The sequence below is a fragment of the Falco naumanni genome, chromosome 14 (assembly GCF_017639655.2).
Source record: "Falco naumanni isolate bFalNau1 chromosome 14, bFalNau1.pat, whole genome shotgun sequence".
NCBI lineage: Eukaryota > Metazoa > Chordata > Aves > Falconiformes > Falconidae > Falco > Falco naumanni.
This window is the reverse complement of record NC_054067.1, coordinates 22104439-22129930: the sequence shown is the minus strand read 5'-3', so window position 1 is coordinate 22129930 and position 25492 is coordinate 22104439. Positions and strand designations below refer to the sequence as shown.

The window sequence follows — 25492 nt, the reverse complement described above, 5'->3', positions numbered from 1 at the left end:
GGGAAAAACTAATGTCCCTATTATATATATTCTAGTGGCCTTTAAAATGCAATGCTGATTTGGTTTCTGCTCTTTGGCTCCTTTTGAGTGCTCTAAGTGCCCTGAAGTAGGAATCCTGGCACAATAAAGCATCAATCGACTGAAACTAGTCAGTATGTTTGACAGCAGAAGAATTAAGCATTAATCATCCAGAAATGCAATATGCTAGTCTTCTGGGCAAACCTCTTCCTTAAATTCAGATATCCCTGCCTGGCTGAAATCAATAGAAATTTCATATACCGGTCCAAAAGCCACCAGGCCACTGACACATTGGACAACCAAAAACATAACAGAAGTATCGCATCAGTAGGGTTTCTATGCACAAGCAGAAAATCCGAGTACTGTAAACAGGGGGTAAAACTTTTGCTTAAACATGTTATGCCTTCTCAGCAGCCGTGGTTTCCAATAAGATAACAGTCCGATTTTCCTTGTTTTCCAAAATAACTAAAGATTATTGATGTACTGCCAATGTTTTAACAAGGAGAGCTTGCTAAAACCCACCCAGTCCCAAGTCTAAGACTGAACACCATGGGATCAGGGTGGGGACAGCAAATGAGTTGCGCAGAGACCAGAGATTAAGAGCTGAGGAGTCTACTCATTGTTTTTCCATTTTAAAGAAAAACACTTGCCTGTAACTGTAACCAAGAAGAGAGGCAGCCACCTCCTTTTTTCATGTTTGGGAAATAAACCTATGTTAAGGGTACTTTGTTGGAAATCTTTGTACTTTATTTATTTAAAAAAACACACAGTGCACATTGATAGCACAGCATTTGGCCTATTTAAACTGGTGTGGAGAAGGACAAAGGCCTATGTGTATTGCTCTGTGCAATGTGCCTTGGAGGGGAGCAGGAACATATCACTCTGGGGACAATACCAAAACTTTTTTATGTCCCATAGGGGAAAAGGTTGGGATTTTTTTTTTTTTTAATGCTCTCTAGAGGCTGGAGATTAGTGTCACGGATCAATCTAGAGATTCTACTTTTCCAACTTCTAGTTTTGGCTATAGCTAGCAGAAAAAGATGCTCCTTTTAAAAGAAAAAAACCCAAAGTCACAGATGACTGAAAAACCTGCTCACTAGAGATGTTTTTGAATTCAATGGCAACCATGGATGGATATGAAGTTGGAACCACTACGATGGTTTAGAAGGATGGAGTCCATAACCGGCAAAAATACCACCCCCAGTCTCCTGTTAGGTTAGAGGTAAGGAGTTCCTGAGAGCCCTCCAAGTTCACAACAGCTGAAGACTTTTGTTAGGAGTGTTTAATTAAACCAATAACTCTAGAGAGAAAGCAAACTTCCCAGGTAGGTACAGCTGCCTATTTACATTCCAACAGCATCAAAATTGGCACAGTTGCCACATTCTGGCTAAATACTGTAAGAAGAAGAGAATTTTTCGTTTAAGATTTTTGCTGTATTAAATCTCCAAGGAGTAATCATTCTCCCTTCTAATGGGCTTGCCCATCAGCTGGTAGTTTTGAGGGCTGAGACACATAACGTTAATCTGCAAAGGGTTTCGGTATGCTCACTCTAATCTGCATCAGTACGTCCAGCTTCAAACCACCCAAACCACACTTCTTTCCCTAAAAAGGGCGATTTCAAATGCAGAGTTGGTGTTTAATCGGTCCTCACTGAGAACACTCACAGACCTATAAGAATGGGCCCGGGGAGTGAAAAGAAGTTGCATTATGCCTGAGGGATCAGGATTTCCATGCAGCCAGCCTGAAAATGCCCACAAGCCACAAAGAGCCAAAACTGATTTCTGTATGCAAGTTTACTGGTGATACTGGTGGATTTTGCATCTTGAGCCTTCTGCCAGCCCCCATATTCACCCCCACGTTTGTACATGGGTGATGGTGATGGCTGATGTCTTTGGCCATCCCTTCACAATTTACCCAGATTGCCATCTTTACCAGTCGAAAAAGGGAAAAAGGACCTTTGGCCACTAGGAGCAGGAAACATCTGCACCTTCACCATTTTCAATCCAAATCCACACTTGTGTTTTTACACATTGTATTAAACTGTGAGCCCTCAGAGGATGAGGTTTTGCAGACTGGAGTTAGGCTGTTATATGAGATATTCAGGAAGTTACTCGCATCAACTGGATAAAAGCCTGTGGCAGCTGGGCATGCTGCAGAAGCGAGTCCGAGCCCACTGCGCCAGCCACCAGCCCAAGGAATAACATTAGTTCCAGCTTCACAGTGAGTTGTTTACTAGCCTTGGCTGCCTGTGGGAACAGCCAAGAAGAGTGGAGGAAAAGGAGAGACAAACACAATGTGAGCAAGACACGTTAGGTAGGAGGCTGGGCTTTAAAAGCAGACTCAGGATTTCAAACCTATGGAACTACAGAGGGCTGAAAAAGAAATAAAAGGGCACCAGCTGCTCCACAGCATAAACAGGCTGAGGCAAATAAGCCGTCCGCTGTGTTACTCTTGCTGCCAGAAGATCCTCTTCCCTAGCTGAAGGGCTGATATTAAAGGTAAGTGATAAAAATAAAAAGCTTTTAGCTAGTGGCTCTGCTGGAAGGCTGATCCACTGAAAGGCAGCAGCAGCAGCTCTCAGGGTGAGCTACAAAGGCAAGAGCAGCCACACTTCCCTGGAGTATTTGTAATTGTGTCCCTAAACATTTGAATGCCTATAGATTTTCCAGCAGGAGCCCAGGGCTTTCAACTGCTAGGGTACAAGAGTCCAGACTGTCCTAGTCAGCTCCTGTGAGAAATTAAAAAACAACAAAAACCCCACGCCAAACAACAAACTCCAACCTAAAAACCAATCCCTTTCTAAGTCTGTTAAGAAATATATTTTATTCCTATGGCCAGCCTTGCTTCGCAGCTTCCCAGTCCTACCCAATGTTTTCCTGCTTCCCAGCTCCCCCCTCTCCTCCTCACTTTTTTAATTGGAAGGGAAAACAATTACAGCCATGCAAAGGAAAATCTGTGCCTGAAGCGGCAGCTTCCCCCTGCCCGTGACCACCCCGGCGCGGGGGCGCGGGCACGCTCCGCAGGCTGCGGGCCCGGCTGCGGGCTCAGGCAATCCGCGCTGCCACCGCCGGCTGCCCGGGAGCTGGGAGCCGGAGCCGGGGGCCGGAGCCGGGAGCCAGAGCCCGGCCGGGAAGGCAGCGCGGCGGCGGGCGCGGGGCGGGCTCAGGCGCGGGTAACACGCCCCTGCCCAATGGCAAAGCGTTTCCTACCGAGACCCCCAGGGGTTCCCCCTGCCCACAGACCCTGCCCAGACATTGGGCCCATTCTTGTGTCCTGTTTCCCAAGACACGATGGCTGCAGCGTTCAGCAGTTCTGTTTCCTCCCCGAACAAAGGGAGGCCGGCAGCTGCCGGGCGCTGTGGCTTTTGAAGATGAACGGGCGACCTCTCCGCCGGCCGAGCACCCCGGTCCCGAGCGGCTCGATTCCGCCGACACAAGGAGGAGGAATGGGGGCTGGCAGGGGGGGCTCGGGCTGAGATCCGCCACTGCGGGCATGGGCTCCCCGACCGCTCTGCCCCGGTAAGTTTCTGGTTCCTCGCTTTCTACCTCCGCAGAAAAGCATCCGGATTTAATGTCAGCTCTGAAAAAAAATGGGTTGTAGCGTTTTCTGAAATCTGAAGGCTCGGAGAAATCCGTGGGATAAAACGAGCCGGGGATGGGCTCGAGTTGTACATTTCAATGGAGATTAGCACTGTTTTTTCTATACAGGCAGATCTCATTCTTCTTACTTGAGCTGTGCTGTGGTTGGGATGGGAGAGGCGAATGTTTCTGTTTAAAGTGAGAAAGATGATCTCCGAGTTTTTGCAAAGTAATTACTACATGAGCTACTCCTCCAAACTGTTGCAGTGGAAATCGTTATAATTCACATCGTAATTCTCATTGTGTCACTGCAGATGACAAGTTAAGGACTTTTCCATCCCTGTTGTTTGTTTCAGATTTGTGAAAAATATCCCTTAGGGCTTTTTTTTTTTTTTTTTTTTTTTGAAGTCAGCATCATAAAGACACTAATGTAGGCTTAAGAAAGAGTTGTATATGAATGTGGCATAAACATAAGGCTTGCAGCTTACAATAATGCATGCTTACATGTAAATTAATTACAAAGCTGAAATGTGAGATCTGGCTCCTGCAAACTGTATTAAAAGTTAGGAAATAACATATATGTTGTACTGCAAAACCTAGAAGTTTTATTTATCACTTTGCCTTTCATTTATGTCTAAAATCTACTCCTTTTAAGCTCAGTGGCAAAATTCCGTAAGAAAAATTCAAATACAGCTATAAGCAGATAGAAAATCTGGTGTCAAAAGTACAATGAATTATGAACAATATCTAAAGATGCAGCTGTTCGGAAGAAATAGGATTTAACACAATATAAGCCCACTGTGGAAGAATTTGCAAGAAAACTTGGGAGGGGGTTAACGACAGTCCTTAATCTTTGCTTGAGAGGACACAATTGTGTGTTTTTGTATTACTCCCCTATATGAACAGAACAGTAAAACCCAGAGGATGGGAAGTGCAAAGTTCACAGGTCAGTGATAAGGATATTCCCTGCTTTGTAGCACTTTTCCAACTTCTTTCCCTTACTAGCATTCTGAAAGCTAAAATAAAACAGGCAGGGAACCAACCTTGGTACTTGAGAAGGTTCAAAGCCTCTGAATTTCAGAAGAAAATCCTGAAAAACATGGGAGGGAGGGAGGGGGAGGCTGAGCATACATATCACTTTAAACCTTTGAGACTAAAAGCGAGATGTGTTTAAATAGGGTTAGGTCAACTGATAAAAATCAGCGTCTTTCGAATTCTGGAGTTAGGACCTCAGCTGGTACACAGACAGACAAACAGAACTAAGGCCTGAATGCAACTACCCATTCACTTTCATTCAGGGTATTGTAATGAGACCAAAAAAAATGTGAAAACCTGCTCCTCCCAGTTTTCTGAGAGGCAGGCGATCCCAAACGCTCAGCTGGTGCCAGAGGGAGGATGCACTCCCAGCTGTAAGATGGTTGCCCTCCTCCAGCCTGTGACCTCATGGCTGGAGCACAAGAGCTGGAATTAATGCAGTTTTACCCCAACCTTGGGCCAGATCCTGGGGAAGGGGTGCAACGTAGGGGAGCATGTTACTTCTGGAATGGAAGGCGAGAGAAAATTGCTCTCTGGGGAGAGCAGTAAATGGCAAAACACTTAGGGACTCGGGTATCCTGGTACTGCCTTGGCACTTACAGCATGGCTGCCTGCAGCCATACGTATTTATGCCAGTGTCTGTAAAGTATTTGTGCAGGCTGCAGCTAACTCTAGTTAAAACATATTTGATTTACCGATGTCTGAGTGTTGCTGGCCAGATGTACACGGCTGATGTGGTGGTCCTAGCTTGATTGTCCTACAGTGCTCCAGGATCACAAATGAGACACCGGTGAGCCATCCTGTCCACAGGCTGGGTGAGTGAGGATGGCTCCTGGAGCACACATCCAACCTTAACAGGTCTTTCCAGGTCAAGCGTGCGTGCAGAGACTCACTGCACTCCTTCACAAGTTGCTCCTCCTCCATAAATAAGGATCCAATTTAGTCTCAGGGAAGGGGAGCCACCACCTTTCACAAAAGGCAAATTCTCTCCTTGAAAAGAGGAGTTCTTTATTCACAAGGACAGTGGCCCTGCAAGACTTCCTCTAACGCACCATCTTCCCAGTTCAGTCCTATAAAAGGGGGTAAAGATTCACAACTGCTTTGGAGCCAAACTAGCCTTAGCTGACCCCAGCTACAAGGAAAGTTTTCTGAATTATTTCTAATGGTTTGGTTTTACAGAAAAAGGAAAGTCTCTATCTTGGCAAATGAAATTGAGGGACTTTCATCAGTCCCTAACCCCAAGACAAAAGTGCACGTTAGCAACAGCACAGATTGCTTTCTCTGTACATAGCATGATCTCATAATATTTTGAATATCTATTATGCTTGTAAATAGACAGCCACAACAGAATCTCTTATTTTCATCTAATAATACTCCCATTTTAATTTCTTGAACCTGAGGATAACACAGTCTCCAGCATGTATTTGCTTTTACACGGTAAATGGAAATTACTGTATTTAGCAGTAAAAGCAGCATCCTTTATACAATGCCAAAACATCATTGCTCTTCTCTCATCTCATTATTAGAAACCTGATTTCTAAGAAACATCACTCACTGGCTGAGATGTGCTATTTTTGCATTGCAAAGTCATCTCTTATTTAACACGCTAGTGCAAATTTACCCTTGGTAGTAGTTCTTACTGAGAAAAAGCATAGCTGTGTGCTGCACTTGCTCATGCATCATTTCATTACACACCACTGAATATTTTTCTAGACCTTAATGTTTTTCCCTAGAGGGGAGGTGAGGAAGAGTACATGAAGACCCCAGCCATACTTCCGTATTTCTTGCTGAGAAACGTGCACCAAGGAAAACGGGGAGCGCAGCAGCTCTGGGCAGGGACCGTGCATCTCCAGCACTCACAGGCCAGACCACTGGAGCAAATGAAACTAAGGCTGGCAACACCCACCCAGTCCATACTGCTGTCAGAAGAGTTCTCAAACCTTTCCCCCTCAGAATAAAGCAGTATCGGAGAAGAAAGCGTTGTTTTATCAGCTCCTCCAGTTAAATGCAGAGCACAGGTCCTTCAAGGTCCTGAGCAGCAGAGCAGAGTACAGATTGCCTTCTGCCCCACTGAAGGACTGTGCTCAGCACCCGCAAGGAAATTGGCCACACCTCTGTGCACCCAGTTTAGATTGCAAAAGCTGAAATAGGTGTTCATACTGTGGTGCTGGCAGCTGGATGGAGGCTTGTCGGTACTAATGCATGCAAAGGGAAGGAAAAAGCCTATAATTTTTGGATAAACAGAGGTGAAAGTTCAGTGCTCCTGCTTCAGCAAAGGGACTGCAGAGGAACCGGCCCCTGAGCCACAGCCCTAGGTGAGAGCAGTCAAAAAGGCTCGGGTGAAAGGGGGGCTTCATGCGGCTGCAGGCGCCTTGTGAGTAAAGGCAACAAGGAACCAAAAAGCCAAGTGATCACTAAGGAATCACTGGAAATTGTGTCAGAGAAAGCAAAGAAAGGAAGCTTTTTGGGCAGGATGCTGACTGGAACTGTAAGCAAATAAACTGAGTCCTGTTATTGGATTCCCCAGTGGTTCAGGGAAACAGGACTCTCTTATTTTTTTATTTTTTTTCTTAACCGCACTTTGTAAATAAACAGGGTTACATCAAAGATGCAGCTACCTCCAACACCAGCTTCTACTCCTGAGTGAAAACAACCTGGACAAACAGTGTAACTCTGCTTTTCATCAGTTTTTTCTTTGCATCTAAATCTTCTCTTACTGGGATCTCTGTTGAATCTAGCAAAGCTATTATAACGCAATCTCCCCTTAGTGAGACAGCTGAGGGTCAAAACAAGCAACATTCCCACAGGGCTCCAGCATCAGACTAAGGTTCTTTTGCAAGCAAAGAAGTCCCTCTTACAAGAGTAAAATACCAACTTTGCTGGGAAGTTTGGGGCAAATTCCATCATTTCTGAGCTGTGGATCAGACCCTCTGAATGCCGTAGTGGATGGGGAAGCCCAAAGCACATCAAGGGTTAAAGGGGTGATGTAAATGGAGAGAGACATTCTCAGTGAAAACAAAAAGAGAGTCATGCCCTGAGGATCAGTGTCTGAATATGGGGTAAGTCAGTTCACTATTCTCTTCAGAAGGAAACATTTTAATTAGCTCAATACAAAACAGATACAGCACAGAGAAGTCACCATGAGCAGGAAATGCTTTGTAAGTCTCAGAGGACAGTTAGGAGACAATGGCAGTGCTGACCAATTAAAAAAAAATTAAAAAAGGAGAACACCTTTAAGATTAGGTCTGATAGACAGAGTAGGGAAATGGAAACCTGAGCCTAGGGGAAGAATTAAATTGGGGTCCTGAATTCGTTCGCTGACTCACTGGCAAGAGAAAGTAGCTGTTGAACTTGAAGGGTCTGGTTCCTGGAGAGCCAAAGCCACCAAGGCAGGAAGGAAAGGAGCCGCTGGTGACTCTCACCTGGTTCCAGCAGGTCCCTGGGATCGCCCTTGGTGGATGAGTGAGGGGAAATGCCTCATGGGCTCCCATGTTTTGTTTTTCTTCTATCAAAGAGAATTTGAAAAGCAGACGGTGAAACCTGACTGACAGAAACTATCAGGAGTAACTCAAGGGTTTCACCTTCCTACCAGGTGCAGGAGACGTTATTACACCCACAGCAAACACCAGGGCAGGAAAGCATGGTGGTATTGAAGACCCTTGCACAATAAGTGTCAAAGCCATGAATAAGAGTCCTCCTGCCTTGTCTTTTATGCTAATCATCAGAAAACATCCCCCTTCTGCCCAGCATAACGGCTGGGCATTTGCTCTGGTAAGACACAGGGAAGAATGGCTCTTTGAAGCTAGGAAACTTCTGCTGGACTTCAAAGTCACACTTCTGTCTACTTCTTTCCTACTGTTCTCAAATACATCACTTTTAGGATTAGTAAATGAAAGAGATTAAAACATTTCTACTTTCCATTGCATCCTATAGTCTATAGCGCTTTGTTTACAGGCAGCTGCTTCATTTCCCACTGTCCAATCCCACCCTTACTCCTGCTCCTACCACACCAGGGAAGAAACATAGGCGAAGGTTACTGTGAAACTGCAAGAAGCTCTGGGGAGGATGGAGAGTTCACAGCAACTTGCCAAGCAGGTTGGTTTAAAAGCCAAGCCCAAACTTGGTGTCCCAAGCCACCTCCCGTTCCCAGCCACATCCCTGCAGCAGCAGCGGGGTCCAGCAGCACCTGCTGTTCCTGGTACAGTTTTCCATAAGCCCACACTGCTGGCACCAGGAAAACGGAGCAGCAGCACTGTGCAGCACAGTTAATGCCCTGTCAGCCTCAAGAAGGGAAAAGCCAGCTACCAGATTCTCCCAAACTGGAGGTCTGTTCTTATAACTGCTTTCTGCTGAGAGTTCTTTGCAACCAAAAATAACTAGTGAAAAAAGAAAAGAAGAAAGTATTATTAAGTGGAGGTCCCATTACAAGCACTGTGGTATTGTAGGAGTAGCAAAGCAGCGGGGAACTTGGTGGCAAAACGGTTTTATTGCGTTTTCCTCTTTGATTTCTCCGAATTCACATTTTGTGGTTTTCAAGTGAACACTTGTAAGCCTTTAGAAACAATAGTTTGGTGGTGTTATGGTTGCTATTTAGCACTGCCACAGAACTGTCAGAAATATTTACTTTTTCAGGTAGAAAAAGTTTCTTGTTTATCTGTTAAGTCCATATTTACACATTTGCAGTGTATCTCACCTGACCTACACTACTCATACCAGTCTGGAAGAATCCAGGTCCTATAGTCCTATGGAGAATTATCATCTATGCAAACATCTTCCAAAAAATGAAACACACCCACCTACCTCACCCCACCCCCAACCTAACAAAATCTTTTTTGAACCTTCTGCGTAAATAAAGGGACATGAAGAAGGGAAATAAAACCCAAGATACTGAAGAAATGAGAGTTTGCGGTTGCAAAGTCATAACCTTGGGCTCAGTGCTGGGGATGAGTTATACTTCATACAATAATTGCACTGCCTGAGTAACAGTGAAGTGAAAACCCCCTAATGAATGCAGTTCTTGTCAAGAGAAGGCATAAAGTGCATGCTGTGCCCAAGGAAAATACTGATTTATTTCCAAGGTCAGGGTGAGACCATATCAAAACACAACAAGTGCTGCCACAACCTAGAGATATTTCTGGAGAAAACCCAGAGAAACCCCTCCCAAACCCGATATTCCCACTTTTTGGTGCATCAGTTTTTGGCTTCCATACCTACAAAACCTTTGCATCTCAAGATTCAGAGATAACCTGGATACACATAGTGATAATCTAGAAAGAGATCCTTCAGATTTAAATGGTTTTCACATTTGGTCTGTATCAGACTCCACAAGGAAAGGCATTACAGTGTTTAGTTATTTAAATGAACCCACACACAGGATGTCCTACATATTCAGACTGATAAAGTTACATTCATCTTAACATCTGATATGACAATAAGAAATGTGCGCATATAAGAACATCAGTCCCAAACATCACACTTTTTTTCTGACCTCAATTTGGTAGATTTGTGGAGGATGGGATGTGCATGAGCAGAAAGAAAGGGTTTAACAGAATTACAGAATCTGATTTTAAAGTGTGGGTTTTTCCTGCAGTAATTTTCTGTGCTAACAAATGGTTGATCTGAATTAAGCTGCAAGCTGGCTGTTTTGAAGATTTCTTGGGGTGCCAGGAGGAGGAAATGAAAGAATTGTAAACAGGATACTTGTGCAGCATAGGAAGCAATACGTAGAAGTTTTCCTTTATTTTCAGTACATAGAAACCAGGGATATTTCTACAATAAAAGGCAAGTGGTAGCAAACCCTGCCAGCTACTCTGCTGAACCCCACTTCATAACTCTGAGAATAACAGGGTTACCTAAGTGACAGCTGCTGTAGGTTTGCTTGTACCATCCCTGCTACGAGATATTTTTATTTACTAGTTTATTATTTTTATATATTATTTAATATTATTTTATTTCACTATTACCACACTAAACAGGCTGTATGTTGGGTTATGGTACCACTTCTGACCACAGCTAAATACATTCCTCCCCTCATGCACTGCCCCGTTGTAGATACAGGATTAAAAGTCTTGGCCTGAAATACAGAACAGTAAAGTGGTTTTCACCATCTTAAAATGTATTTGCCCCCCCCCAAGTTAATAGCAGTAGTGAACGTTACATACATAAAGAGCATCCTATTGCTTTAATCCTTAGTGAAGAGGAAGGAAAGTGGATTTTACATTCAGAAAACTGAACGTGTAACTCATACTACAGAATTTAAAGCACATGGCTGAGTTTCAAAGCAACTTATCAGCTTGTTTAAACACCTCAGTGTTAGATACATAAACAACATGGGCCTATATTTTAAAGACCATAACTTAGCTAGACGATAGCTGGCAGGCAATTCCTGCAGACTTATACACCAGAAAAAACTGGCGTTTGACCTTGTGGTTGTCTGATGCAGAGCAGGGAAAAAAGAATCATGTGATCGAGCATCTTTTCTCCTGTGCAATGAGTATCTGGGTCAGGCTGCTGGCAACAACCACTTATGTCAATAGTAAAGGTAAGCATCTGAAAGCTGCCTTTCAAACCTGCTGCGTCAGGCTGTGTTTTGAGGAACAGCCAAAATCCTGGACTGTGCACACAGACTGGAAAGTGGGGTTTCCATCCACCTCCCAGGGACGTGGATATGTAAGGTTTTAGACACCCAGTCCCTCTGAAACCTCCCCTGTTAGGACCCAGACACAAAGCCTGGACCAGGAGAGTCTGGCACACGTGGTTTTTACTCACTGCAGAAGGAAACTATCTACTTATGGAGGTTACATTGCAGCATAAACAAAAGTTGCTCCTGATGGAGATAACATGCAGTCTCTTTCTTTACTGAAAGGGATTTACAAGCCAAGAATTAAATGCATTAGGCTGAGGGTTAAGCTAAGAGGCTCATCTATTCCTGTTGGAGCTCATATGTGCTTTTGAATCTGACTGAGTTCTTGCTTAAAGGCATTTCAACTTGTAGGTGAGACCTTTGCTTATTTAGATTACCAAGCATTCAAAGAAAGTGCACCTTTGAGATTTTACTACTATCCTTATCATAAGTTTAAATGTTTGGTATCTTTTTAAGAGCATTTCCCAATAAGGTTCATTTAGCCACAAATTTAGTAGGAAAAAAACACTGAGATGAGCGCAAAAAGCACAAAAGGGTGCAGGGAAGGTTTTGCTCCCCTACACAGTGTGTTCCCTACTCTGCCTGGCTGTCCCCAGCACCTTGTAAGGTTTGCACAATGAAGAGCCTGCGTACGTATGCTGTAGGGAAGGTCCTGACACGGATTGGCTCTACCATTGCCACAAAATCATCAGCAATCAGATAAGGGCATATCTACTTCTGGTTTGGACATTTGCTAAGGCAGGGTATTGCAAATGTGTAACTCAAAATGCAACTAAAATGAAGGAAGAATTTACAAAGCTGGGTGAAGAGCGTGTACTAAACCAGCCTACGCAAATCACAAGGAATTGCAGTAGTTCAAGGCATGCAGAGCAAACACAACCAGCACAGCAAACCACAGAGCACCACTTCGCTGCCCCAGTCTTGATGCTGCCCTGGCCTGTGTAGAGCGTGAACCCCCCTGACAGGAGAGACCTGATAGTTCCAAGTCATCTTTTTGGATGTTAAAAAGTTCCAGTAATTTGAAAGTCATCTTTCTGAGGAGTGAGAGCTGGGGATCCTCCCTTCCTGCTCTTTTGCTTTACATCCAACTAATCTATAAGGTGCAAAAGCAAGGTGCTGCCTGCTTATTTAAGTTTGTTAAACTTGCTTATTGCTTAAAAAGCACTGGTTTTTGTGGAGCCTGCAGTTGTGCAGGCACTCCCAGGTGAGGGCAGGATCTGCACCTAACAGCTATTACATCTTTCTTAACACTTGACATTTTGCCAGCTGACTCACTGACAGACTGTGTGCAAAAACAATTGTCAGCATGAGCTTTTCCAGTAGGAAAACATATGGAAGGCATTTGATTTTCATCAGTTTGCATCCCAAATTGTCCTGATTCTATGCTTGCTTCTCCAGTTTGTTTATATGTTGCCTTTCAGCCTTTAACACAACTCAGTTACATGTTTGCTGTTGAAACTACATTGTCAGAGAATCGCTTTCTGGAAATGATCCTACTCTTCAACAAGGGTTTCGTCTGTCTGAATTCCTCCATAGTTGTAACTACTGCAACGTTTCTTAGATTACAATCTTTGTTTCGCATTTGGTTTGCTATAGTTTACAAGGCAAAGGTCTTTCCCTTGGCTACCCAGCTTTGCTCCACATTTCCAGGATGTACTGACTACCGTGCCCAAGTTCCAACTCACAAACCCTCTTTGCTCCAACGAGGGAGATTTTCCAACTGCTTATCCTCACAGGCCTTAACAACAATTCTTAGAATAACAATAAGAGAGCATCAAGACAGTTCAGAAAGCACTTATGTCCAACAAACAGCATGCTTGCTTTATATATATTTCTCTAAAGCTTGCAGAATTGGGACAAAGTCTTACAAGAATGTAGTTTATGAGTTTTTCCAAATTTCAGGTTCTGAATCGTGACAAAGAGTAGAAGTGAAATGAAGCTGCTGGTAAAGCTTAGAAGAGTCCTTTTTGCAAATCATTCTACATTTGCAAAAAAAGGTCCTGTTGAAAGCAATACCATTTTTGCATAAATTTTTAAGGAGGAAAAAAGCAACATTTTCCAAGTGGCAAGCATAACTTTGGAAAGTATTTTTGAAAAACGCTTCTGAAATACAACATTTAAGTTTTTCACTTTGAAAACATGTGTAAGGATGCTCATATTTTCAAGTAGAAAAAAGGCAAAGCAGTACTTTATTAATGCAGATTTGGGTGTTTTTTTTTAATACTTTTGAACCAAAAAAGGTTGGAAAACCATAGAATTTTAATTTCTGCACAGTTAAACGTGAACGCTAAAGCTTTCAGCTTCTTTCTCCCCTTGTTTCAAATTTGGGTGAACATTTCAGACTGTTTGATTCTATACCTGAGCAAAATTGTGGGTCCATGATTTCATTTGTTTCCAAACACACTGGGCCAATTCCATCTCAAATTTTAAAGAAAAACCTTTCCAAGTGGAAAGTTGGAATTAGCAATCACTCTCCTTCCAATAGGAGGATGGGGGAGTGATGGGGGAAGGAAAGGCAAGGCTGAGTACAGTAACTGCTGTGTTCAAATATGAAAAATCCCAATAATAGTGGAATTTATAAAAACTACCTTGGAAACTAATTACTGGCCTTGTTTGTACTCCATTCATTTGGAAAGGAAAGAGTACGTGTTCTCTTGCACAGCCACTTTAGGTAATAGCAGGTCACAAGACCGATGTAATTTATTTCTCTCTCCTTCAGGATGAAAGTACTTGTGACAGAGACGCGGTGTAGCATGGTGTCAAGCAACCTTCCTGGAATGTGTTTCTTCAGGAAGAGAAGAGATCACTGTCTTGTTTTATGGATGTCACTGAAGTAGACTTTGAAGTTCTTTGGAAGTACATCACAGACTTGGCATGGGAAACCACAGCAACAATCATACCTGTTTGACAGATGATTCCTTTAAGTACAACTTGTATGGAGCAGTGTACAGCGTGGTCTTCATCCTTGGTTTGATTACTAACTGTGCTTCCCTCTTTGTTTTCTGCTTTCGGATGAAAATGCGAAGTGAAACAGCCATTTTCATGACAAACCTAGCTGTTTCAGATTTGCTTTTTGTGTTCACTTTGCCTTTTAAAATTTTTTATAATTTTAACAGGCATTGGCCTTTTGGAGATAGCCTGTGCAAGATTTCTGGTACAGCATTTCTCACTAACATCTACGGGAGCATGCTGTTCCTCACCTGCATTAGTGTTGACCGTTTCCTTGCTATCGTCTATCCATTCCAATCTCGCACCATTAGGACCAGGAGAAATTCTGCCATAGTCTGTGCTGGTGTTTGGATACTGGTCCTCAGCGGTGGAATTTCAGCTTCCTTGTTCTCCACAACCAACATTTCTAACACCAGCACGACCTGTTTTGAAGGTTTTTCCAAACGTATCTGGAAAACCTATCTGTCTAAGATCACCATATTTATTGAAGTGGTAGGTTTCATAATTCCTTTGCTACTCAACCTTACATGCTCTTCTTTAGTTCTCAGGACTCTCCGGAAACCTGCCACCTTGTCTCAGATTGGGACAAACAAAGAGAAAGTATTGAAAATGATCATTGTGCACGTGGCCATTTTTGTTGTGTGCTTTGTGCCTTACAATTCCATACTCTTCTTGTATGCTCTTGTGCGGTCCCAAGCGATAGCAAATTGCTCCTTGGAGAGGTTTGCGAGGACACTGTACCCAATCACATTGTGCATTGCAACAATGAACTGCTGCTTTGACCCCTTCATCTATTACTTCACATCAGAATCCTTCCAGAAGTCTTTCAACATAAAAACCCAGATAAAAATGGATTCTCTTTTCAAGACTGAGACACCTCTAACAAAGACTGCACTACCAGCACCACAGGATGAAATAAGTGACCAGGCTATTACGAATGGAGGGGACCCGACATCTGAATCGCATTTCTAGCAAGAAGTTTACACATGAAGTTAGCCCCCATTAACTTTTGATTAACACCATATGTGAAATAGTTGTTTCAGAATATGTGGGCTCACACGTGGTGTTAATGAAGAAAAGTTGCCTGGGGGATAACTACACAGGTAGAAAAATCCTTACACTGGGATGGTCCCATCAGATGCAACAGGTGAACATGAAATATAAAAATCCCTATGGATCTCCCTTTGGAGATTATGGATTGGTAACGACATACGTGCCAACTAAGGAGGGAATAGAACAGCTTCTTTAACCAGAAGGTGCCAACATTTGGCATTTTTTCCCCCAGCAGTTGACATGGGACCAGTTGGGAAACAGAAAAATTAATTTTCTTAGCAATATCTACCAATATTTCATGCCTTCTGGAGACACATCATATGTTAACTCAATAACTTCACGCAATATGTTTGCTTAAAAAGGCATAATAAAAGCTTCTGGCTTTTCCTTACTTCACTGCTAGAGTATACATCCTGGTTTTACTAGACACAGTCATGCTGAATTTAATGTATGGAGAGGTTTGAAGTGTAAATAATTGTTGTAACAGTAGGCAAAACAGTTCCTTGATGATAACAAAAATAATAAGAGGAGAGAATAATTAATAATGCAGTTTTGAAATAAGAAGTTTCATTGTTGTCAGATTAAACTGTCTTTTAATTTATTCTAAATGCCACCTCTAGGGAGAAGTAAAGAGCTCATTACTACTCTGTTACACCTGGGCTTTTATGTCCCAGGAGAATATAAGTGACTATTTCTGGTAAGGGCTAGACTATAAACTCAGCTGAAAGAAAGGGCCTGAAACCCCAGAGCTCTTGCAAGGGCAAATCTCTCCTATGGAAACCAAGTGCAGCTGAAGGGCTGAAGAACCGCAGAGGGCTGACCTCACTAAAGAGCTTGTTTGGATCCAGACAGTTGGTGTCAGAGCATGTAATTAAGAGAAAATCTTGTAAGTGATTGCTTGCTGGTTTTTGCTATACAGTCAACTAATTAAACTAGAGGGTCTCAAACTAACTCCAAAAGAAGAGTAAGTAAAACAAGTTAGCCGCACTCTTTTCTTAGTCGGTTACAGCAACGTTTTCTTGTTTTTCAAGTAATTTATTACATGTCCTGCATTTCTTTTATAGGTATATATTATAGAAATATATGGAAATTTTACTCTCTGTATGTCATTGCATTTTACTAGTTTACCATTTTACTGGTTCATTTCTCCAGCCATTGTTTCATATCTGAAGCAATACTGACCTTAACAGGCTGATTCATTCTTAAGTGTAAGACACATAAATGAGAAAAACAATTTAACTTGAAAAAGTATGAAGTTACAGCTTGTTAGATCAGTATGCTACATTTTCCACAGTACAGCACAAAGCTACTCCTAGGACTACGTTGCCAAAAAAAAAAAGGCAGACAAAATATTGAACAGACGTTTTCCACTCAACTATTTATCTTAAGTCTGTCAGATCAAGCCTCACAAGATGTTGAGAGCTACACATCAAATGTGATTGCTACTTAAAGCAACAGAGGTTTTTAAAGTGTGAAGAGAATTCAGCTGCAAAAAAATGTTAATGCTTTGATGGGAATATTTATTTAGCACTACATTCACTTTGAATAAAAAAGCCAGTTGCTTACCACAGCTAAGACAGACCCCAGAGACCATTCTATTTCAGCCCTAAAATGACTGTCACTTACCTAGTGCCCCTGGCTTTTGGCTCCTACTGCAGAAAAGTATACGATCAACTCGTACGCAGGGAGTATGAGAGCAGCCAAACTATTGTATCTCCTAGAAGCGTGTACACAAGATTGGCTTGGGAGGTTTTTGCTGTATATTAAATCCTCAGACAACACCACTTTGGAGCAGAAACAAAATGAAAACAAGGACAGATCATCCAAACTAGTTGGTGGCATGCGGTAGATGTGACAGGACAAGGGCACAGGCAATTACAGTGAATTTGTCAGCAGCTGGGAAAGGTTTGCCTCAAACAGAAGCAATAAGTTGTATCTTAAGAAGCATCAGTATTTGCCATTTAACTATACACAAAGTGCTGTGCCACTTTGCTTCCCGTACAGACCTGAATCAAACTGTTTAGAGAGCTTCTTAAAAATCATATTTCCTTTGACCGATGAGCCAGTTTCAACACCTGCCATAAAATGTAACTATTTCAGAGAAGCTGTTTCCATAACTTCACATCAAAATGCAAAGTGAGGCAAGAGGAATTTTACCAGCTTCGATACAGGCAGGGTTTTCCTGGGTGTATCCTTCACACCACTGCGCTGTGACATGAAGAAGAGGGGGGAGTGAAACCATCTACAACTTTGACGTGTCCTAAAGCTGTGCAAAAGAGGCAGCACACCCCTGTTCCACTGCCCTACCATTAACTGTTTGTTAAAAATTGTATGCAATGAAACAAGAGCTCAGTTTTTGGGGATGGGAGAGAGAGGGAATCACTAAAAAGCTGAGAGCGCATTTAAAACCATCTTCCTATTTGCAAGAAAAATAATATGGTACATGAGTAAGTGTTCTCCAAGGCAAACCCCCTTATTACGTCAGTTTTACAAAGAGATTAAAAAGCTTGCTCTCAACAGGCAACATATAACTGTCAGCTTGTAAATCTGATTTTAAAGCTGCTTCTTTCCACTTGCAAGCAAGAAGATTCCCGAGTTACATGGGGTTTGGGATCTTTGTGGGACCGGGCTGTTTTCACACATGGTGGCTGCTCAGTTGCTCCAGTGTAAGCAAGAACAGAATTTGGCCCAGCACCTCAGAGCTGACAGCAGAGGAATATCTCATTTGGAAGAATCCTGGAAGACCTTCTGCCCCACAGACCTTCCTCTAGTTAAATCCAAGAGAAGGAAAAAAGAAAAAAAAAATCTAACCTAGAAACCACTAGGCTTCTTAAGGAAATGTTAAGGGAGAGAGAGGGGAAAGAACTGCGTGTGACTGGACAACCTCCAGGCTGAACGTACATAGCTTAACTGTAATCCGAGCATAATGGGTGTCTTTTTCTAAGCGAAACTAGTGCCAATGCTTACAAGTTTCTGTTTGCAGTTTTATGGGGCAAGAGCTGTGGTCGATATTCTCACATAAAATGTAATACCATCATCATGTGCCAAAATGCTAACTGAAAAGATTCATTATTTTGTAATTTAATACCTTATAAATTATATGGAGATCATATGTTGACTGACACAGACATCTGGTAGGATAGTTCTTGACTAGTCTTTTTTTCTAGGTCAAGTATACCAAGTAAAGCTCTACGGTTTATGTATAACCAACCAATTATGCATTCAGAGAGAGGAAGAGTAATTTTTCAGATGTTGGTAAAGCCAAGATGGAAGGAGTGATGGTGGTAAAAGAAAAGTGGATTCACAGTTCTGGCTGAGGTGCAGCTGAGTGTTCCTTCTGTGTCTGACAAAGGGCTATTGTTAGCAAATGGCACACACCAGAACTATGAGTTTAAAACCAAAAATCAAATTAATTAGAAGTTGATGCCTTTATCTAGCTGAAGCTGAGAAACCAGACCCAGCAATCCTCTCAGATGCTAAACATACAGCATTAATCAAGGAATTTGTTGCTCCCAGCCAGTTCACTCTTCCTATTCCCCAGTCCTCCATATGCAATGCATTCACTATAAGCTAGCCGCCAGCTTTGCAGCTCATTGCCTTGCTGCAAAGCTGAAGCTCTGAAAGGCAATCTGAAAATCACTCTGCCCAAACTCACCTTTTTATGTGCACACATCTGCAAGATTCCGTGCCAGTGTGAGTTTTCATGGTAGGGGGAAGAAAGCAGGGCCCAGTATTACAGCCACCATGAAAGCCCCTCCTCTTACAGCAGGCTTTTCGAAGTAACACAACAGGCTCTACATCAGATGAAAGATGCCAGGTGTTTTTGTGGGACAACGTAAATCTTCACCAGCTTTGTAAAATCAGTGCTAACTACCCAGGCTCAAGTTTATGAAATGCAAGGGCAAAGAGACAGCACAAGTCACATATAAAAGTTGTGTGCTGGCTCCTTCCTGTGCTGTACGTGCAAGCACAGAGCTGCTCAGACAGCGAGGCTCTGTTCCTCCAAAGCTTGCTCGCTGCCGACCTGCTGCATGGATTCAGTCTCTAGGTCTCTCTACAAAAATCCCTGTGACATTGTTAGGAAGTTCTCCCTGAGGTGCTGTGTGGATGATGGAGCGAGACTCTCTGCTCTCCCTCCCTGCCCTTTACCCAGCAAAACCAAGCTGTATAACCCAGAGAGCTTCCCTCCGACAAACAGCTGGTGAAGGAAAAGTGGACCTTTCACACTGATAAGCTTATACAGCACCTCTGATGATCTTCTTGAAGGCCGGTGTCCCTAAAGAGCTCCCCAGTAACACTCCATGTCATTCCCAGTGGATGGATTTGCTGTAAAATGGGCAGGAAATTACCATCTAGGAAATGTCTCAGAACAGGGACAACCACAGACAACAGCGGTTCCTGTGAAAGTGTGTCTACACAGTCCTCTAGAGAAAGCAAAAAATAAAAGGTGTGAGGGAACTGACGGGAACAGCTGAGGCTGTTTCCACAGCCCACCCACAGCACGGAGATACTCAAATTATCACCAACTCAGGCTGCAAAGGCCAAGCCGAACAGGCGGAGCGGTACATGCTGGGCACACCACTGCCACGCTCCCGCACGCCGCACGCTCCATGCAGCGGCCAGCTGCACAAAGGTGACAGTCCTGCAGAAAGGGTCGGGGAAGGCACCCCCTCCTCTGCTGCCTGCGGAACAAGCATTCCCCGAGTGCAGCGTTGCCATGTCCAAAAGGACAGACCGCAAGTAAGAACAGAAACAAAACAGTCCTCATTTCAGTAGCAGATTATGTTGCTCAGCATTAATTTAAGAAAGAGGCAGAGCTGTTGTTCAGAAGATTACAAGTCCAAGCCCTGTTTTCCCCCCTAATGCTGGAAAAGCTGTAATTTTAGCTTCTAAATGCTGACCTCAAGCTTACCCCTGAGAGTCCTGTGTAGGTATGAGCTGTGCATTCACTCTCTGACTCACTCCTAAGGACCATAACTCAAACCAACCCCAAGATGCTGTACTATAGAGATGACTTGTTTGGAAAATTAAGTTTCTGGGAGATTCAAGATGATGCACTCAAAAAGCCTAGAAAGCGAGGAAGATCTACTCAAAACACATTTTTTACGCCCCACAGCAGCGGTCAAACATCCCTTTCCCTAGGTACAGATTTCAGCTGCTGGAATCTTCTCCTTTTCCTGTTTGTTCTGTCAATATCTGGGTATATTAATAAGAACTTGTTCTGCCCCTCTCTGTAGAAGTGAAACATAGTGAGTTTGCACCAACAGATGTGTGAAGGATTGCGGAGCAGAGCTGTAGACAGAGCAGATGCAGACATCTGCAAAGGTCTATGTCTGCTGGAGGTCCTCACAATGAAAAGGGCTGGTGGAGTTTTGGACCCTGCTGAGTTGGGAGGAAGGGAGGGCAGAAAATATACAGTCTTAAGCTTGCTATTTAAGACAGTGATTTTAACCTCTACAAAATGGGCACATTTCACAGCAAAGCATAGTGCCATTCCTGTTTTTTTTTTCCTCTGGAAAATGTCACTTCACTTAAAAGTAGTGTTTAACACAGCCGGCTGTTCGTGGGTTTGATTCTGAAGTTTAACTTCCATACAAAAAAAACAGGACACGCACACCTAAAACACTGGGGCAAGCAAAGAGTCGGGTGGTTTCTCTTCAGGATCACTGTGCATATGTTTTCCCAGAATACTTCACTGTCCAGTACCTAAGAAACTCCTGTGCTAGCTTTTCTCTGCCTGGGGGATTTTGACCAATATAAATATTGTAGAGGACTTAACAACATGCATGTTTTGCACTGTTTGTTCTTTTATGTATCTGTGTTGTATGTGTGTGCATGTGTGTGTATAATGAAAAAGGAAAGTTTTTTCTGGAAAACAGTATGTGTGAGTGTGCTTATTTACTCTGACTTCTATAAATATATATATCAACTGCAATAATATTTAAATTTAAGTTCTGTAGATCTCAAACTGAGTACATCCAGCACACATGGAGAATTTCCTGGAAACCATAAGCATGGGAAACCAGTCATTCCTTTTTCTCGTTTCATACAAATCCTCCCAGCTGCTTCTGAGGCAGTGCATCATTAACCTCAACTGTCTCTGCAGTCATGGAATGCTTTCTTGGAACTTACTCACTAGATCACTTCCGAGATTCAGCGTCCTAAGACCACAACAGACAGATAAGACCAAAGCAGTTGCCACTGAACATATTCAATAAATTTGTTTCTCCCAGTTCCCATCTCTCACTCCAGCACAGGATGACAAAGACAGAACCTGCGCTGCCAAAACACCTTCTGTCTTCGCTTGTGCCTTCCACAGCTGCCCTTCCCTTCAGCATGCATGTCTGCAGTCCCTCTTTCACCCTCACATTTTCTGTTTCCCATGCCTTGCTGGAAGGAGTTTGTTTACTGTTGTAATCTGTTACTGTTATCTGTTGTGATCTGTTTACTGTTCCTACTGTAACACACACTCAGCCCAAAGAGGAAGAGGGGGCAGGTATCTTCTCTAAGGGAAAAAGAAAACCTCTTTCTAGACTTGGTGTTTTGGATGTTACACATTAATTTCAAACTCAACCATAGCACAAAATTTGTGTCCTCACGCTAATGGTAGAAAATTAATCTTTTGACCACTGGAAGGACTATGCTGCTTCCAAAGCTGGCATCAAGCTGTGTTATCTCTGGAAGTGAGATGGCAGAAAAGCCATCTCGGCAAAAGTGAGCATTGAGATCTTACACAAGGAGTCTGAGAACCACATGGCACACTTGAACAATGCAAAGTTAGCAGCAGATACACAGTGGAGGTGTTATTTCATGTACTAAATCAATACGAGCTGCATTAGGGAGTAGGTTAAAGTGCTTTAAATAGAGGTGTCCCATGGCACAGCATCGGATCAGCACACAGGTATCACAGGGAGGATTGCTTTCCACTGCACAGATGTAGTCTTGGGTTGGGAAATATTTTCACAAATTTTACACAGGTCCCAGGGAAAAAAATTATCCTATGTTCTAACAGTGGCATCCTGTCATTTATCAATATTACCGATTCTAGCTTGCTCTGTCACTCTCCATACCAGTTTTGTGCAGTACCTGTGTAGTAATGCACTCACAACGTGGGCTAAAAAAAACACACCACAATAAAGCCCTGTGTAAGCATAGGGCATGATTCAGCAATGTCAAATGCTGACCATGCTGCTCCAGATAAGGCAATATAGACATTTAGCAAAAAAAAATTGTTATAAACAGCATGATCAGCACCGCTCATACAGAGCTTGAGTGTACAGCAGAGATTCACTCACACAGCTGTAGAGCTATCAGAGAGAAACAAAGTTTCCTGCATGTGAACAATATCAAGTATGCAAAATTACTTCTTAAAATCAGTATAAATCCAGGCATTTAGCTACCTGACTGCAACCATACCCAGGAAGTAATCTGAGGTGACCTTAATTCATATTCAGGTTTGTGCAGGAAAAGGGGTTCAGATACACCGGAGAACAAATGTCAGCCTCAAGTCCAACAATCACATCCTGCTAAATGTTCTTCTAGCAGTAGTATCTGGAGAGGGCATTTTCTGTTTCTGGTCATTGGTTATGCTGGTTTTGCTACTGGCAGTGGTCACTTGGCATGTGTAACAGCTAGGAAGCCACAGAAAAAGGGGCCAAGGGTTCCTATTAAAATTCCTCCGCTAAAGATTTTACATTGCAAATTATATAATTTGAAGTGCATCTTCCCTTAGCGTTGCTCATGAGAGTAATTTTTCATTTTCCAACCCCTCTCCCATTTGCATGTGTGAAAGAACACATACCTGCATGGTAGAACCAACCCAATTCAAGAGAAAGGGGAATATTGGCAAGACCCGTTTGTCATGAAGTTGGTACAGCCATAAATACGGCTGCTGTTTGGCAGTTCAGATGCCTATCTTGTTCCCATATATTATCTCATCATCACAAATCAGTGTAGCAGCTAGGGATCACAGGTGGAAATGAGGATAGGGGAGGTCCACATAAGATGCTGTTATGCAGCAGTCACTCATATTCCCAAATATTTATTCTACAACTCCCCCATTAAATATAACCCATGTTGGTTAATTGATACTCTCTGAAACCATTGTTCACAATTCAATTGTCCCTCTTTTTCAAGAGGAGGAGGAGAAAAACTGATTTCAGAGGCTGCTGCCTGCTCTTCTGCCCACACCCCTCTTGTTCTTCCACTGCCCTTGAGCTGTGCAACAACTGCTTAGGAGGTCACATTGTCTACCAGATCACTGCAGTGATGTGGTTTAAAAACAACTCTTATTTCCACCACCTCCCCCCGAAAATGGGTGTTTATTTTTAACCTGGATCATTTAACCAGGTTCCTGTTAAGAGCTCTATACCATCAATGGTTGTGCTGGCACAACTGAGGGGAGGGTGTCTGTGGGGGTAAACCAACAGGATGTCTTAAAGCCAGCTTTGCAGCTCAGGTCAGCACACCAGAGCTCCTCTCCCAGAATAAAGGGTAGATGTGTAGTGGAGATGGATTTTGATTTCCATGTGAAGTCTTAAATACAACACCTGAATGCTGAAACTCCCTAGCTGATAAGACTAGCACCTCATCCTTAGAAGTCAGCACAAAGGCAGCATACCTGTAGTTCAAACCAAATTATCAATGGTGATTCAAACACTATTTCACTGTTCAATATAGAAATTAACCCATTGGATACGTCGTTTTGCTACATAATCTAGCTGGCTGCATACACACCGCAGCAAATAATCACCTTCCTTTGACAGCTTGACTCATACTCCATTTTTATTTAGTTATCTTAATCTGTTTGGGTTTGCACTCCAGCTCTCACATCAGGGTATTTTCTGCTGATATAGCAACACGACCTTGGAAAAGAGCTAAACAATACTGTTAAACGCATCCTTTGTGGTTATCAGGAAGCCTGCAGCTGAGGGGGGAGTTATCACTTCTGTTAGACAAAGCAGAATGGTTTGAGTGTATGGATCAGTCACAAGGCCAAAGAGGAGAAAAATAAAAATAAGAATCAGAATAACCGCTCTCAAGCAGTGAGAACAATTGCCCGAGTTCTCGAGGAGTCCTTGTATGTGACAGACTGCCATGGCCTTGAGCTAGACTTTGATATAAAAACTGCAGAACTGGACATTTTGGCTATTTAGGGCTTTTCAAAAATCACATGTGGATTTGTCTGACACCAAAACCTCAGACACTGTGTGATCTAACATTTTAGTGAAGGGCCCAGGTATGTGCTACAGTAAGAAACTCACAATGAGTAAGGTCCTTTAGAAGTAAAATAAAGGGCAAACAAACTTACATAGTTAGCAAACGATGAACTCATAACAGACCCTTCAGTACTTCAGTCACAGAGTTAAACCAATGTAAGCCTGCCAGAAGCAGGAGTAAGTGTCATGCTGTAGTAGGCTACTAAATAAGTTTCTAATTGTACCTTCTGCTAAGGCCATCCATCTTTTTCCACATTGATGAGATCTACAGAACAAGAAGTTGTATTAGAGTGAGAGACTTGCTACTCATTTTAAGGGGCATGGTCGAGCATAATTCAAGACTGACAGCAACAATTCATGTTGTCGGTGCCTGAACAGCTGCCACAGCAACGCCTAGTGTACACTAATGCAGAGGAGAAAGCTCACACGTAGGGGAACCGGCGCTCTGAACCACATGCCTGCCAGGCAAGGTGACAAGTCATTAGATCCAAACACCTCTTGATGACTCTGATAACTGAAAAAAGGTCACATCTGGTTACTTCTACATAACTTCTAAGTGAACTTGGAGGATCTTTGCAAGGTGCTGTAAGCCTGAAGAAACAGCTTAAAAAAACAAGTCAGACTTGCTGCCTTCCAGCTCCACTATGCACAGACTGACCCAGGCTTTACTGCACACCTGGGTGTAAGACATGGGAGTGCTTGAAGTGATGCATGCCCTGCACTGCTCAGCTGCTGCTCTCCTGCAAGGCACCAGACTCCCTAACCTGCTTCAGAGCACATGGTAAGACAAAACCACCAGAAATGCTGTAAAGGTTTTCTCATCTCTACAGGCGATGCCCTGAAAGCATGCCCTTGCTGTATCCCAGCCGGTATCCGACTGCACACAATGCTTTAAAGAGCCAAAAGGGCAGAAGGGTAAGCAGTGAGCACAGTAAGGAGTCCAAGATAATCCTGCACGTATGTAACTCAAGGAACTAATTTAGTGACTTCTAGGAGTA

The 25492-nt window shown here is 43.0% G+C and overlaps 1 protein-coding gene across 2 annotated transcripts; it reads left to right on the top strand.

The window, feature by feature from the left end:
* Nucleotides 1-2346: 2346 nt before the first annotated feature.
* On the top strand, nucleotides 2347-15387 carry LPAR4 (lysophosphatidic acid receptor 4). 2 transcript variants are annotated; one of them, XM_040614464.1, is made up of 2 exons: nucleotides 2347-2516; nucleotides 13994-15387. In XM_040614464.1, the coding sequence occupies exon 2, from the start codon at nucleotides 14149-14151 to the stop codon at nucleotides 15193-15195; it is 1047 nt and encodes a 348-aa protein (XP_040470398.1). In that variant the 5' UTR covers nucleotides 2347-2516; nucleotides 13994-14148; the 3' UTR covers nucleotides 15196-15387. The 2 variants fall into 2 exon arrangements, with proteins under 2 accessions (XP_040470398.1, XP_040470397.1); XM_040614463.1 differs by lacking the exon at nucleotides 2347-2516 and adding an exon at nucleotides 3106-3536.
* The last annotated feature ends 10105 nt before the right edge of the window (nucleotides 15388-25492 follow it).